Source organism: Dama dama, chromosome X, assembly GCF_033118175.1.
Source record: "Dama dama isolate Ldn47 chromosome X, ASM3311817v1, whole genome shotgun sequence".
Classification (NCBI taxonomy): Eukaryota; Metazoa; Chordata; class Mammalia; order Artiodactyla; family Cervidae; genus Dama; species Dama dama.
The window spans coordinates 99579419-99596697 of record NC_083714.1 but is presented as its reverse complement, the minus strand read 5'-3'; the positions used below and the strand labels follow the sequence as shown (position 1 = coordinate 99596697).

Below are 17279 nucleotides of genomic sequence, written 5' to 3'. Positions count from 1 at the left end.
AAGGCATAATGACGTTGAATATCTTATACTAGAAGATAACATCTTATATACTATATGCTTATATATACTATATATACATATAGTATATAAGTATATACTACAGTATAACATCTTATACTATAACATTCAGACATCTACCAGGTTTTTTTTCTGGCCATGTTATTTGATAGAATTGTGTAAAAAGTTCTATAAGCATAAGAAAAGAAAGCATATTCTCTCTTTCTCTGACACAACGTCTTCTTTACGTGTTTAAAATTTAACCTATTCATACTTTTCATTTTATTTTACTTTTTATTTTGTTTACTTTCTTGTTTCTTTTTCATCTTGTTTCTTAACTTCTCTTAAGTTCTTCCTCATTTTATGTGGTACTTTCCCTTTCCCAACAAGGATGACTAAATCTTTAGTGCCTGGATTAGTTGATCATAATGAAATTGTACCTCAACTTGGACAGGGAGACACCTTCCCCTCCCTAGTTCCCTCAACGGGAGAAACAGTTTCTCCTTCTGGATGTTGTTGTGGTAATTAAAAATTTTAGTCCCAGACTGTTAGTACTTTCCTTATGGCATATATCTTCTGTCTTAAGAAACTTTGCTTAATAATTTTTTCCAAATTATAATGTTTTCAACATGTGTTTAATAATAGAACCATGTTTATTTTGAGCCTCCCACATATAAGGTACCATGTGGTATACCATTGAGAATGTGAGCTTTGAAGCCAGGTAGACTGACTTCAATTTAACATCACTGAACCTCTGTTTCTATATGCATACTGTGAGATAATAATAATTACAGCAGGACACAAATAATGTGATTGATGTACACACTAAATGAGATACCTCCTTCTTCATATTACATGATTCCTTGTAATAAACGTACTTGCTAATATGAATTAAATATTTATCTGGGCCAGTCTGTTGCTGAGTTCCTAAAAAACATCAACTCATTTAATTCTCACAGTCCCTTGAAATAAATATTTTTGATTTGTTTTAGGGAAAAAGAAAACCTGAAGAAACATTTTCATATTCATATAGCTAAAGGATGACAGAGCTAAAAATGAAGCTTTTGTTAGTTTTAGTCTAAGTCTCATGGTCACACTCATATTCCCTTTTGATGAATGACTTGAATAGGTCGGTGTGAATAGGTTCAATAGGTTGAATAGGTTGATGTGACTGTCTACTCCACAGTATTCCGTGCCATGAACAATACTTTGGTGCTCTCAGGAAGCACTTGTGGGGTGAATGCAGAATAACTGGCCACGTGAACACTGTCTTTCCAGGTTTCTTGGAATCTCTGCTTAGCCCTTGGGACAGACCCTGTGGTGAAGGCTGCAAGATCTTCCATTTCCAGCATCAGCAGCTGTGGTTAAGTCCACAGGTGCCCACCTGACCTCGGGTTCCTGGAAAGGGCAGAGTTGTCAGCAAGAGAACCTGGGGGTAAAGCCCAGCAGGAAGATGCCAGGCAATCGGAGTGCTGCTGGGCCGTCCCTGACCCTGACTACAGGGGGACGTGACAACTCCTGTGAGGTAAGGAGTAGGAAGAGGCACCCAGGGACAGAAATTCTCCAGAATGAAAGATAGTATCTCATTATTTTAATTTGTATGAGTTTTTTTTTTAATCAAGCAACATAATCAGGGGACTTTTATTGCTGATTTATGTATGTGAATTTCTTTCTGTCCATTGTTGATTTATTTATATTAAGTTAAGGATTTTTACAGAGTTTTTTTGAAGAGTAAGTTTAATAAACTTTTATCATTCTTATATATTGGGTTGGCCAAAATGTTTGTTGGGGGTTTTCTGTACGATGTTATGGAAAAAACCCAAATGAACTTTCTGGTTAACCCAATATTTCTGTGAATATTTTTTGCCACTTTGTAATTTGAAATTAGCCTCTAGTTTAGTTATAAGTGACAAAAGGTGCCAAAGAGTTCTCAAAGTCTTCTTAAAACAATGACTCTTCCCTGATTTGTTTCGCCCAGATTCCAGCTCCCTAGAAGCAAGCTCTCTTAAACTTTTTAATGGATTTCTTTTTCGTTTTGAACATTATCTATTGACTTTCCACTATGAAGGGTAGAGATTTAGCTTTTCCCCACACCTCCACTCATTTACACATTTGCCTCTACCTATCACTGTTCTGATTAGATGTATCGTGTTTATTATTGTGACTGTTTATAGTTGAGTCATGTAGTATCCATGCTTACTGTTTCTTCACAACTTTTACTTTTCCCTGGAATTAACTATTTTTCAATGGATTGATCATTTCTTTGCTTTACTGTATACATATCAATAATTCAACTCCAAATTCTTTCTAGTTATTTAAATCTCCTCTCTGTATGTTCAGACATAGACGTTAAAGAATCTGCCTGCAGTGTGAGACTCACTTTCAATTCCTTGGTCAGGAAGATCCCCTGGAGAAGGGACTGGCAACCCACTGCGGCTACAGTCCATGGGGTTGCAAAGAGTCAGGCACACACATAGTGACATCACTTATAAATACTCATACCATGTTTACTATGAGCCCAGCACTGTTAAACGCACACTACATCTACTAAGTCATCTTTGTTACAATCTGGAGAAGTAGGTACCATTTTTATTCTCATTTTATATAAGGGGAAACTGTTGTTTGTTATTTAGTTGGTGAGTCGTATCCAACTCTTTTTTTTTCTAAAAAATTAATAACACTTTATTTCCTACCTTTACTTTTTTATTTGTTTATTTATTTTATATTGTAGTGGTTTTTGCCATACACTGACATGAATCAGCCATGGATTTACATGTGTTCCCCTTCCCGATCCCCCCTCCTGCCTCCCTCTCCATCCCATCCCTCTGGGTTTTCCCAGTGCACCAGCCCTGAGCACTTGTCTCATGCATCCAACCTGGGCTGGTGATCTGCCCCACCCTTGATAGTATACTTGTTTCAATGCTATTCTCTCAGAACATCCCACCCTCGCCTTCTCCCACAGAGTCCAAAAGTCTGTTCTGTACATCTGTGTCTCTTTTTCTGTTTTGCATATAGGATTATCGTTACCATCTTTTTAAATTCCATATATATGCGTTAGTATACTGTATTGGTCTTTATCTTTTTGGCTTACTTCACTCTGTATAATGGGCTCCAGTTTCATCCATCTCATTAGAACTGATTCAAATGAATTCTTTTTAATGGCTGAGTAATATTCCATGGTATATCTGTACCACAGCTTCCTTATCCATTCGTCTGCTGATGGGCATCTAGGTTGCTTCCATGTCCTGGCTATTATAAACAGTGCTGTGCTGAACACTGGGGTACACGTGTCTCTTTCAGATCTGGTTTCCTCGGTGTGCATGCCCAGGAGTGGGATTTCTGAGTCATATGGCACTTCTATTTTCAGTTTTTAAAGAAATCTCCACACTGTTCTCCATAGCGGCTGTACTAGTTTGCATTCCCACCAACAGTGTAAGAGGGTTCCCTTTTCTCCACACCCTCTCCAGCATTTGTTGCTTGTAGACTTGGATAGCAGCCATCCTGACTGGCGTGTAATGGTACCTCATTGTGGTTTTGATTTGCATTTCTCTGATAATGAGTGATGTTGAGCATCTTTTCATGTGTTTGTTAGCCATCTGTATGTCTTCTTTGGAGAAATGTCTGTTTAGATCTTTGGCCCATTTTTTGATTGGGTCATTTATTTTTCTGAAATTGAGCTGCAGGAGTTGCTTGTATGTTTCTGAGATTAATCCTTTGTCTCTTTCTTCGTTTGCTATTATTTTCTCCCATTCTGAAGGCTGTCTTTTCACCTTGCTTATAGTTTCCTTTGTTGTGCAAAAGCTTTTAAGTTTAATTAGATCCCATTTGTTTATTTTTGCTTTTATTTCCAATATTCTGGGAGGTGGGTCATAGAGGATCCTGCTGTGATTTATTCAGCTCTTTGAAGCTCCATGGACTATAGCCCCCCAGGCTCCTCTCTCCATGAAATTTTCCGGGCAAGAATGCTGGAGTGGATTGCCATTTCCTTCTCCAAGGGGAAACTGGGGCATAGAGAAAAACTATCTGGCCCAAGTTAACACAGCAAGTAATAGTGGGGAGTGCTATCTCAACTCTGGGTATCAGTGTCTTCTCTTTGAAAAAATCTCTCCTGGACCTTGTTGACTTGCTGAAGGCTGGTCTGGTTGCTCTCTCACCTTCACGCACAGCTATGATTTTGGTGTCTACTGTTCGCCATCTATCAGGAAATCCTTTTTACCTCTGTCTTGTATCAGATTCCCTTCCCTGAGAATCCAGTTTTTTCCTTCCTGTTTCCTAGATCCTGTGACTTCCTCTTTCTTGGTTTACCCCCTAATTTGGGGGGTGGGGTACATCCTTCAGTACGTCCTTGAAAATGGATGCATGACAAGTGAACTTTACAAAGCTTTGCATATCTGAAAATGTCATGTAAAATGTAGTTATGTAATATATATAATTGTATAATGTCAGGAAGCATTTAACAAGAGGGTTCCTGTGTGCTGTTTTGGATCTGTCGGGAACCCTCTGGCCCTTATTGATTCCTGAATATTCAGCAATTAAGAGGAGAGGCACGCCTTTCCCGGGGCTGAGGAATCCAGGCATTTCTCATTACAGTGATAAGTACCCTCTTCCTTTTTATGAGCCAAATGGTAAAAGGTGATTGTTTGCAACTCTCTCTTTGATAGGGATCATCTTATGTTTTGTAAGTCTGGAATTTTAATCTTTGTCTTTGCTGAGAATAACCACCTTGTAAGACAGTGTATATGCCCACGCCATGTTGATTAAAACACCTTTGCTCCATCAGAGCTTTGGTCCCCGTGTCTTCCTTCCTTCCTTCCTCCCTCCCTCCCTCCCTCCCTTTCCTTTCCTTCCTTTCTTTCCTTTCCTTCCTTTCTTTCCGTCTTTCTGTCTTTCTTTCTGTCTGTCTGTCTTTCTGTCTTCTTTCTTTCTTTCGTCTCTCTCTCTCTCTATTTCTGGCTAATTCCTTGGAGCGAGGAGGCCCGTTCAGCTCCCTTTCTTGCCAGGGCTTCTAAGACCCTCTCGAGAAGGCGCACTGTGCCTTCACCCACTGGAGAGGGCGCCCGGTGCCTACGTGCAGCAGCGCGAGCCCTAAGAACAGGACTCTATTGGCTTTCCGCGTAAACCAGGGGATGTCAGCCTCTTTCTCTCTAATTCTCCAGACCACCAGGTTCCGGTCCATGGAAAAAAAAAAAAAAGAAAAGAGAAGAAAAAAAAAATAAAGGACCAACAGTATAAATACCTTTATAAAAATAAAAAGTAATAAATACCATGGAAATATGTTTATTTGGCCCTGATAATAAATTTATCTTTTTGGCTGAGTGTAGAATTCTAGGTTGGAAATCATTTTTGTGTAGAATTTTACAAACCTGTTTCAAGTCTAGTCCTTTTCCCACTCATACACACATTTTTTCCTGCTTTTCAAAATCTCTTATTTCAGTTGTTGATCCTCCATATTTTAAATTCTTTGCTCTACTGATTTCCATTTCTTTCTCTTTTGCTCTCCTTCCTAAAAGTTTTTTTTTTTTTTTTAACTATCTCGCAAGTCATTTTCTGTGTCTCTCATTAATGCTGTTCTATATTTTTGGAAGATGGAGGGATACTCAAGATACTGGGATGGTATCTTGAGACTGAAAAGTGAGGCAGGCAACTCTATATAATCAATGGATCCGTTTATTGTTATAGGTAACTTACAGGGTGGGATCAGGGGGTCGATGAACCAGAAGCATTCACAGCTGCCTCCTACACAGCTGAGGGACGATTGGGACAATTTCACAGTTAACCCAGGGTCTGGGTGGGGTATGTGCATTCCTAAGTCAAGATTTATGAATGGGCAACTAGTCTCATGGGCACTGGGAATACCTCAGTGAAGGTCTTCATTATTATTTAAAGACTGATAGAGCCTAGAGGCCACAAGATCTAATGATCATTAAGCAATATCTATTAATTATCCATGCAAAGCCCTTGGTGACAGAGAAGAGACTTACTACACAGTATAGCCCTAGGCAGGGTCAGTGCGGAAGCCCAAGATGGCCTCTATTATGATAACAACTATACATATGTTTTTATATATATAATTTTATTTATTTGTTTGTTTAGGCTGTGTTGGGTCTTTGTTGCTTTACAAGGGCTTTCTGTAGTTGCAGTGAGTGGGGGCTACTCTCTACTTGCAGTGCTCTGGCTTGTCATTGCAGTGGCCTCTCTTGCTGTGGAGGAGGCGATCTAGGGTGCATGGGCTTCAGTAGCTGCAGTTCCTGGGCTCTAGAGCACAGGCTCAATGGTTGTGGCATACGGGCCTAGTTGCTTTGTGGCATGTGGAATCTTCCTGGACCAGGGATTGAACCCATGTCTCCTGCAATGTCAGGTGAATTCTTTACCACTGAGCCACCAGAGAAGCCCATGTTTTTGTTGTAAATAGCTCTTTTTCTTTTCAGAATTTTTGTTTAGTATCTTACCATTCTACTACTAATATACTAATATTATTATTCAACTACTAAAATATAATAGTTTTTAAATTTAATTTTTAAATGACAATATAGTCAGATGGCTCAAAAACAAAATTTTAAATCTATATAACATTTTAAAACATGAAAAGCTATATACAGTCTAAATTCTTCTTTTTCCTATCTATTCACATCTCTTTATTTTTTATTTTTATTTAGTTTTTGGCTGCACCATAGGGCATGTGGCATCTTAGTCCCCTGACCAGGGATTGAACCCACGCCCCCTGCAGTGGAAGCATAGAGTCTTAACCACTGGACCACCAGGGAACTCGCTGTTTACCTCTCTTTAATACATATAACCAAGTTAGTTTTCTCTGCATGAATTTCTTTATGTAAGTAAAAGCCATTGAGCGCACACTGTTATTTTTTTCTTTTTTTAGTTCAGGAAAGATATCCCATAAAACAAATTCTTATCAGTTTATGGTCATTTTAAATCTTTTGGTAAAATAGAATGTGAGTTATAAACCATGCTGCCATGAACGTTTTTGTTCATGTCATGTCTGTGTGTCCACCCTCTCTTGACTGTACACTAGGGATGGAGTTAGTGGGTCCTAGATTGAGCCTATCTTTTAAAAAATATTTTTGTTGTGAAATATACGTACAGAAAAGTGTGCAAAACAGACATGTACAGCTCAGTAATTTTTCACTGTGTAGGTCTAGAAAATGTCCATCGCTAGCATTCCAGAATTTCCCTACTTCCAAAGGTAATCACTGTCCTGACTTCTATGATAACTTATTTCCATTGAAAAGAGAATCACAAGCCGCAGAGTGGAAGAAGAGACAGACAACAGAGGACTTGTACCCAGGATGCATAAAGAACAGTAGAACAGTAAGAAAAAGCAGATGACCCTGTAGTCAGAGGGGTTATTTGAATAGGTGTGTGACAAAGGAAGAAATCCAAATGGCTAGTAACACCTGAGACGGTACTCAGGGAAATGCAGGGAAATCAGGGAAATGCAAAAGTGAAACCACAGTGTAATCCTACCATACCTCCACCAGAATGGCTAAAATTAAGAAGCCTGACAATGACAACTGTTAGCAAGGATAAGGGTTTGTATCAGTAGCTCATATAGTCATCTCAGCACATATAGTTGCTGATGTATTAGCTCATATGAGCAGTCCATAGACTGCTGGTGGGAGTGTAAACTGGTACAGTCTCTTTGGGAAACATTTTAGCTTTCTTCATCAAAGCATCTGTAGACCATATGAAGAAACTCTTCTAGAAAATACCCAAGAGAAATCCTTGGCTAGTGTACCAGGTTGTTGTTCAGTCGCCCAGTCGTGTCCAACTCTTTGACCTCAGGCATGAGGAGGCTCCTGGGCAAAGAGCTGGCAATGTTCTGTTTCCAGACCAGAGTGGGAATTAGGTAGGTATTTGCCTTGAATAATTAGTTAGGCCAAATATATAGGTTGTGTGAATTTTTGTGTGAATATTATATTTTGTAAAAATCTTTTGAAAGAGAATACATGCCCTCCAGTTTTGACCTTAATCTCCCATATACCCTTTCCAAGGGCAGCTACAGGGACACACACACACACACACACACACACACTGCTGTATCCATTTCTAAACTTCTAACACTTTTCTCATTTATTAATAAGTCTTAGTGATAATTAAATGTATAGATAATTAAATAAATAGATGTAAGAAGTTGCCTCATTCTTTTCAAGGATGAATCTTATTCAGTTATATGGATATATCACAATATAACCAGCCCCCTGTTAACAGACATTTAAGACATTTCCAGGCTTCCCTGGTGGCTCAGATGGTAATGAATCCACCTGCAATGCAGGAGACCTGGGTTCCATCCCTGGGTTGATTTTTGATTGTTATAGCAAAATGACCTTCTTTGTGGGTTTTTTCAATTGTATAAGAATGCCTGTTTTCAGCATACTCAAGACAGAACAGCATCTTGTCATATTTTTCTTTTTGGCCCATGTAATAGGTTAAAACATGGTATCTTACTACAGATCTAATTTGCATGTCTTGTATCATGACTGATGTTGAATACATGTAATTGTGTTTAAAGACCTATTTATATTATTTTTTCTAAGCTGATTTTAAATTTCCTTTGCCCATTTTTCTATTAGGTTGTTGCTCTTTATATATTAAAGACAGTGGCTCTTTGTCTTTTATGTGTGTCCCAAATATTTTCCCTCAACTTCTCAATTGCCTTTTAAAAGAAAAATTCTGATGTTTTCTCATGCGATTCACAAAATTGTGCTGATCAATCTTTTGTGTCCTCCAAGTTTTGTGCCATAAGTCGATGGCCTTCCCTATTGCTCATCTATATTTAAAAATAAAATTACTGCAATTTTCTTTTTTTTTCCTTCTGTCTTATTTTTTGGGGGGGGGTCATGCCATGTGGCATGCAGGATCTTAGTTCCCTGACCAGGGATCAAACCCGTGCCCCATGAATCGAGAGCACGTCATCTTAACCACCAGACTACCAGGAAAGTCCTGTGCATTTTCTTTTTAGTGCTTTCATGTCTTTGGTTTTGCTTTTACTTCTGTGACTGTCTGGATTTTTGATGGTTGTTGTAAAGTCTTAGCTGGGGATCAGTCTTCATTTTCTTCAACATGGTTACACGTTTGTCCCATCACTATTTGTTGAATAACCTAGAGTTTCCCCACTAACGTGCTGCACTTCATCATATATATACACATAATATATAATTGTGTGTGTATTTATGAACCTTATTTTCTTCTATTGATCTAATGGTCATAGTCTATATGATTCTAATTCCTTTGCATTTATAGTTTATTCTAATAAATATGTGGGCTAAGTCTCTGATTACTCTTCTTTTTCAGAAATTTACTGTTTCCTTGACTGTTTTATTTTCCATACACAATTTATAGTCTGCTTACCAAATTTAATAAGAATCCTCTTGTTGTCAGTGAATTTGTATTAATCTTGTATTTTAAGAGGGCCATTTGTCTCTTTATAATAATTCAGATTTATTACTAAAGTACAATGTATGTCTGTACTTTCTTCAAGTAATCTTTGCATTTTCGATTAGCGTGATAAAGTTTTCTTCAAGTATATTTTTGACCTCAGTGCTTGTTTCTGTTATCTAAATGAAAAATTACAGTGCAAATGTATATGAATGTATATCATTACAAATTGGAACTAAAATGAAGAGGGACACATAAGAGGGAGTTGGAGAGTGAGTTAAAGGAAAAGTGAAGAATCCTATGGTTCTCTTATTCTTGTTGAGGAGAACAATATAGTTAGACCTATCTATATTACGCATGTTAGAGAAACATGCGTACAGTTATGGTTCCCTTTCCTCCACATCCTCTCCAGCATTTACTATTTGTAGATTTTTTGATGATGGCCGTTCTGACTGGTGTGAGGTGATACCTCCTTGTAGTTTTGATTGCATTTCTCTAATAGTGATGTTGAGCATCTTTTCATGTGCCTGTTGGCCATCTGTATGTCTTCTTTGTAGAAATGTCTGTTTAGGTCTTCTGCCTATTTTTGTTTGGGCTTTTTGTCTGTTTTTTGGTTACTGAGTTGTATGAGCTGTCTGGATATTTTGGAAATTAAGCCCTTGTTGGTCGCATCATTTGTAAATATGTAAGGGAGCCAAATGCCTAATCTCAGTTAATCATTCATGAGACAGATAATGGGGAGTTAAAGGGTCTGTGTCTGGCCTTGTCCACAGATTCAGGCACAAGGAGAAAGCTCTGCATTTGGCCTTGTCACAGGTAAACAAGGGAGTCATTTCCAAGTTGTGTGGGGTCATGGGAAAGAGTGGACAGCCAGACTGACCTAAGTCATGTGGGAAGAATGGTTCTTTGTGGTAAGTCATTTCTGAAAAAGGAACACAGATGAGGGGTGAGGATTTCTTGACTGTCACTGTTTTGGGGGCTTAGGTGAAGCTCAGCATTGTCACAGGTTGTCAGTTCTGTCTGAAAACTTGAGTCTAGTCCTAGATGTCCATGCCATCAGACACATGGCATTCTTCTGCCCCATAGAATTGCTGAGCGATGGCCAGTGGAAATGGTTCAGGAAGACATTTGGAGGTGTTCACAGGGGTTCTGAGTGTTCGATGCAGGAGCTGAGGCCCTCCCTGCTGTTTGTGACAGACTTCTTAGCAAGATAAAGGGGAATGGTGATAATATCCCAGTCATAGGTGTTGCAAGACCTGACAGTCAGTTAACTTTAAGGCTCTTGCAATTTGGGGGAGATGTGCCAGGACATTCTTCTTTGTGAGGAAGGCTCCAGGGGGTGGTTCTGAAAGGCAAAGATCATTAATGCCTTTCACTTTCCTGTACTTCTGAGGTCTAAGGTGTTTCCTCTTCAGGTTCAGTGTTGTTGCTCGTCTTCTACTGACACAAAATCATGATGGCCCATTCTAGTAGCTATGAATTCACCTAACCCCCCAATTTTCTCCTACTACTTACCAGACCTTTTATCTGAACGGATCATGTACAAGAGAGACAAGGACATTTTTCATGAATTCACAGAGATCCGTTAGGTTGTGTACTTTGGCCTGTGTGGGTCGCTGTAGGGGGACATAGTAAGCAGTGTACTGAACCAAGTAGTAATTAGTCTTTCGATCTAGGACAGTGTCCATCCAACGGGAGAATCCAGGTAGCTGAACCAGAATTAAATTTCAGTCTCTCAGGCTCCCCCACTGCTGGCTGGGCTGCCATCCAGAGGGTTAGCAGCCAGGCTGGTCTAGGTCACTCGGTGAAAGAAAGATTATATCCAGGATGTTCAACAGGGGATCCCACGTTGTCAAAATATGTCCCTTTACTCCTGATCTTAGTTAACTACCCAGGGAGTAGCTGAAAAGAGCTGATTCTTTTCCAGCCATATTCATTGACCCAACTGCCACAATAGGGTGTATGAACCAGAAGCAGGTAAGGGTGGTAGACTCTGAAATCCTTTGGAGTCCATTTAAAAATTTTTTTAAACATATAAATTTTATTTTTCCAATGATCATTATTATTGCAAAAAGTGCTTAATAATACACAGAAAGTAAGAGCCTCTTTGTAATCTCATCCTGTAGAGTCTGCCAAAGAATTATCTGAAAATTTCCAGGAAACGTTTGGTTGATTCTTTCTGTGATATTAGAGATTGTTAGCCTGATCCATTCTTTATTAGGTTCCTCATTAGTTTTTTATCTGATGATTGAGTTTTATCATTGCCTAGATCATTAATTCACTAGGAGTTACAAAATCATAATATTCTAATTCTGTCATTCTTTCTGGATTTATTGGCTGGAATGTTTCTATAAAGAAGAACTTTCTCTCATCAACTAGCTGTATTTTCCCTTTTTCTTTAACTGATAAAAAGCTCAAGGGGCTTGCCCCCAGCCAGATTCTGGGTTTATGGATGCTGAACTTCCTCCTGTATTCCCCTTAACAGGAACCCACTGAATCAGAGCTCTATTCTGGCCTGTGTTGTTTTAGCACTGGCATTTGCACTGTGTTGTTTTTATGCATTTCTAGTATCCCCTAAAGCAGCATTTAGTCACACTGAACTGTCTGGGCTGCCATATTTTCTCCTGAGGGTACCAATTATTGTCTTTAGGGCTCCTACTACATAGGTTTGATTGATCAGTTCCTAATTTGAGTCCATTTTTGAGGAGGCCGTTCCAGTACTTGACCATACCAGATGCCAGTGGATGGTAGTGAGTGTGGAAGTCCGTCAGATACCTTGACTATCAGCCTATCATTGCATGACTTTTGCAGTAAAAGGCATACCACTCTCATGCTGCAAGTAAATAGTCCAGGATCCTGAATACCTGACACTGATTAATTCTAAGGGCCACAGTGGAGTGGCTGGCGTCAGCTGAGCAAACTGAAATAGCAACACTTCAACGTGAAAAAATATCAACAGTTGTATGCAACAGCATACAGTGAAATCCCTGAGAATGGGTTCTTGAGATGTGATGCTGTGTGGCAGGAGCAGGCAGGCCCACAATTCATGCAATGTGCTCTTCCTCATCCCAACAGACCATTTTTTAGAAGGAATCACAGTTTGGCCGGCCATGGTAAGTTCTGCATCAGTAAGATATGGTCTTGTAATTTGTGCCCAGTCTGTGATGATGGATGTGTTTGTTGCCATGTCCACGTGATGATGGATGCAGAAAAGCAATAGCAATGATTTGGGCCCTGAGAGCTCCATCAACAATATGGTGCTAGTCAATGGTATCAGAGAATGGACCCTTACCATGAGACCTACATAGGTGATCCAGACCATTCAGTTAGCAGCCTCGATTTGTTTCCATGACTCACCATACTAAGGAGGGCCATCCAGCCTCCCAGCCAGTAGTCTTCCAAGTGGGAGACTGAACAACTGGACATTGGCTGCAGCTTCAGAGTCAGTAGATTATCAAAGGGAGTATTGGCCAGAGTTAAAAGAATAGCCTTGAGTTCTGCCTGCTGAAGGGAGCGCCCACATCTATTCTCAGTTCTGCTAAGGTTGAAGAGCCACAGAGCCCAGAGTAGAGTGTTAGATTCCAGCTAAGCCCAGTGGTTAGTGGATCTGGTCCAGGCATTTGAGGAATCGTCTATGAATCAAGTGCCCCACAAAGCCCAGCAGCCTTGCTCTATGGTTGGCAGAGTGGGAAATAAATTTTCCCCCAAAGGGATAGCTGTCCCATTTTCCTCTGAAGCCAAGATGCTGCTGGAGCCGGGCCAGCTGTGCTCTTGAATATACTCTTTCCGTTTGACAAATGGAGGCTTGTTGGGTCCTCCCCACCTTGTCAGTCATCGAGTCTGAATTGACCTACCCCCAGATGGGACTATCACGCTAGATGGCCTCCATGGGTCAGGTGTTCAGTTTGGACAAGGGCCCAGTGGAAAACTAATAGCTGCTTTTCATAGGGGTGTAGGTAGTAGCTGTGTAAGGAAGAAGAAAAGCTGGTGCCCTAAGGAGCTTTTCCAGATGGGCTTCCCTTTGCTACTGGCCCCAACAGGCAACACCATCAGTTACACAGACTGGTAACTCAGCAGGGTCATTGAGGCTTTGAGGACCCTGAAGATAGAGAGCAGAGAATGTGTCACAGCATGCTGGATAGTCCTACACTGGCCTATTGGTTTGGCCCCACTCAAAGGACATCGCAGTTTAGCAAATATGAAGGATCTAGTAGAATGTCCAGGCAAGGCACATACTGTCTCCTTTTCCCAAAGAGCCCAGGATGGTGCTGGACTTCCTTTTTTTGCGTAGGGTTCAAAGAGGTAGGTCTTCTTTGACTGCAAGAGGAACAGAGCATCATGAATCCATCCAGAGGTCCCAGACACTTTATTTGCATTTTGTCAGGGTTTACCAGCCACCTCTGATGTGGCAAAGGCATAATAATACTGTGGGTGGAGTCATTAAGACTAAGGCTTCTGACTGGCTAACCAAGACTTCATCTATACAGTGAAAAGGTTGGACAGCAGAGGGTAGAGGCAGTCTTGCTAAAGTCTGATCCACTCACTGATGGTGCTCTCATTACCCCTGGGAAAGCACTGCCAGCGTGTATGGAAGGTCTTGCCATGTGAATGCCAACTGGTCATGGTGCTTGGTGTGAAGAACTGTGAAGGGGTGGAGATTTTAAGCTAACACACTGGTGTGCCACAGTTTCAAGTATGTTGACAGAGGCCATGAGACCCCTGAGTCAGTGATGAGATACTTTATAGTTGCAGAAAAATCAGTAGCCATAGTCAGCATGTTTGCAGTTTAGGGGAAAAAAAAGTTAAAGCTCTTGGCAACCCATGAAATCTCTTCAAATTTAAAATAGAAAGAAAATGGTTTTGTTATTGAATAAGCATCAAATCAGGGCTTCCTGGGTAGCTCAACTGGTAAAGAATCCACCTGCAATGCAGCAGACCCCAGTTCGATTCCTGAGTGGGGAAGTCCCCCAGAGAAGAAATAGGCTACCCACTCCAGTATTCTTAGGCTTCCCCAGTGGCTCAGATGGTAAAGAATCCACCTGCAATATGGGAGACCTGGATTCGATCCCTGGGTTGGGAAGATCCCCTGGGAGGGCATGGCATCTCACTCCAGTATTCTTGCCTGGAGATTCCCCATGGACAGAGGGGCCTAGTGGGCTGCAGTCTATGGGGTCACAAAGTGTTGGACACAACTGAGAGACTAAACACAGCACAGCACACAAGCATCAAAGCAGACCACAGTGTGCATCACAAGCAGTTAGCTAAAGAGATTGCAAAGACAGAAGGAAATCTCATTCATCCTTTTCTGTGACAGAGCATATAGAGTCCATTACATGCTGGTTTTCAAGACACATGATAATTTATCGAGTCCTCATGCAAGAGGACTTAACAGGATGATTTGTCCCACCTTCTTTTATAGTTCATCCTAAGTTCAGCTGATAATGGGAGTGGCTCTCTGTGCTAGTTAAAATTGAACTTCTCTTTTCTCTATGACAATCAGAGAGTTCCAGCTTAGAGCCAGGCACCTAGAATAAGGTGACAGGAAGATAGGGTACCATCTTCCTTAATGTTTACATGTCAGTGAGGTGGCCCTTAAGAAGACCTTAAGAAAATCCCAGGTCCTTAAGAAAAACATTCCTGGGTTATAATGCTGACAAAAGGCTTATTTAACTGTTTAAAAGATTTACATATATTTTGATATACATGTAAGTGGCAGAGGAAGCATTTACAAATACCAGTTTTCTCAAGGAAATACTCTAAGAAAAGGCAGAAGATCTTTTTCAGTAACAGGGAAAATTCCATTTTTAAAAATCCCTGAACTTTCCCTTTTATAATAATAGCACACTTTTCTAATTATCTTCATTGTAATTTCTACCCTTGTCTGGGCAGTGTGCGGCCACCTAAATATGTAGCAAGTCCATATAATAGCATAATTAAGCAGTTAGGAAAATCACCATAAGATGAATTTTAAAAGTCAGTGCAGCCTTCAGAATGGGAGAAAATAATAGCAAACAAAGCAACTGACAAAGATTTAATCTCAAAAATATACAAGCAGCTCCTGCAGCTCAATTCCAGAAAAATAAATGACCCAATCAAAAAATGGGCCAAATATCTAAACAGAGATTTCTGCAAAGAAGACATACAGATGGCTAAGAAACACATGAAAAGATGCTCAACATCACTCATTATTAGAGAAATGAAAATCAAATCCACATTGAGGTACCATCTCATGCCAGTCAGAGTGGCTGCTATCAAAAAGTCTACAAACAATAAATGCTGAAGCGGGTGCCAAGAAAAAGAACCCTCTTAAACTGTAGGTGGGAATGCAAACTAGTACAGCCACTATGGAGAACAGTGTGGAGATTTCTTAAAAAACTGGAAATAGAACTGCCATACGACCCAGCAGTCCCACTGCTGGGCATACATACTGAGGAAACCAGAATTGAAAGAGACACGTGTACCCCAGTGTTCATTGCAGCACTGTTTACAATAGCCAGGACATGAAAGCTACCTAGATTTCCATCCGCAGACGAATGGGTAAGAAAGCTGTGGTACATATACAGAATGGAATATTACTCAGCCATTAAAAAGAATACATTTGAATCATTTCTAATGAGGTGGATGAAACTGGAGCCTATTATACAGAGTGAAGCAAGTCAGAAAGAAAAACACCAATACAGTATACTAATGCATATATATGGAATTTAGAAAGATGGTAACGATGACCCAATATGCGAGACAGCAAAAGAGACACAGATGTAAAGAACAGTCTTTTGGACTCTATGGGAGAAGGCGAGGGTTGGATGATTTGAGAGGGTAGTGTTGAAACGTGTATATTGTCATATGTGAAGCGGATCACCAGTCCAGGTTTGATGCATGAGACAGGGTGCTCAGGGCTGGTGCACTGGGATGACCCTGGGGGATGGGATGGGGAGGGAGGTGGGAGGGGGATTCTGGATGGGGAACACATATGTGCCCGTGGCTGAATCATGTCGATTTTTGGCAAAAAGCACTGCAATAATGTAAAGTATTAGCCTCCAATTAAAATAAATAAATTTAGAAAAGAAAAAGAAAGACAAGAGAGACCATTTACCTTTCTCAGATTGAAAATAGTTGAAAAAAAAATATTGAAAATAGTAGAGAAAGTTTACCTTTCTAAGACATCTTTGCACTTCCTGATACCTCTCTTTCAACAGCTGCAAGGATCAGAAACATCATGTTCTCTTCTGACAGCACAAATATGTCTAATGTTTGAAGGGACCTCCACTACGATAGCTTATGGTACAATACTGTCTGTCCACTCCTATCTTTGTTAACTAGGGTTTTTGTTTACAGATATTGCAGGTGTCAACTAGGTGTAAGGAGGAAAGCCATATAATAAAGTTTACACCGGGGCGGGGGGGGAATAAAAAAATAAAAGTCAGTGCAAAGAACCTACTCTATAGCACAGGGAGCTCAGCTTGGTGTTCTGTGATGACCTAGATGGATGGAATTGGGGGAAGGCTGTGGAAGCGAGGTCCGAAAGGAAGGGGATATATGTATACATATAGCTGATTCAGTTTGTTGTACAGAGGAAACTAATACAACATTGTAAAGCAACTGTCCCGCAATTTTTTACAAAGTGCAATATACATGTTGGAGAAAAAAACCTTTAAATATGTCTTACCAGTGGTTATAGCACATTCTTGATTAGCAATTGTGAAGAAGTTCTCTATTACTCATATGTTACTTTTATAAATTGTTATGTTATCTTTGTTGCTTATTCTTTCAAATGATTACTTATTTAAGTACTACTTTGTAGTTCCTAAAGCACTCCTTTGCATTCCTTAAGCACTCCTTTGAAGGGTTCCTAAGTAAATGGCAACCCACTCCAGTATTCTTGCCTGGAA

The 17279-nt window shown here is 40.1% G+C and overlaps 1 protein-coding gene across 4 annotated transcripts in view; it reads left to right on the top strand.

Annotated features, from left to right (window-relative positions):
• The window catches only part of ZNF81 (zinc finger protein 81), a 101420-nt gene that overhangs the window by 5144 nt on the left and 78997 nt on the right, over positions 1 to 17279 (top strand). For 3 of the 4 annotated variants that reach the window (XM_061137416.1, XM_061137415.1, XM_061137417.1), the window contains one exon: positions 1276 to 1522. The exons of the other annotated variant lie outside the window; for it this stretch is intronic. In XM_061137416.1, the coding sequence (XP_060993399.1) occupies positions 1451 to 1522 (72 nt within the window). In that variant the 5' untranslated portion in view covers positions 1276 to 1450. The remainder of the gene's footprint in view (positions 1 to 1275; positions 1523 to 17279) is intronic. 4 annotated transcript variants of the gene reach the window in all.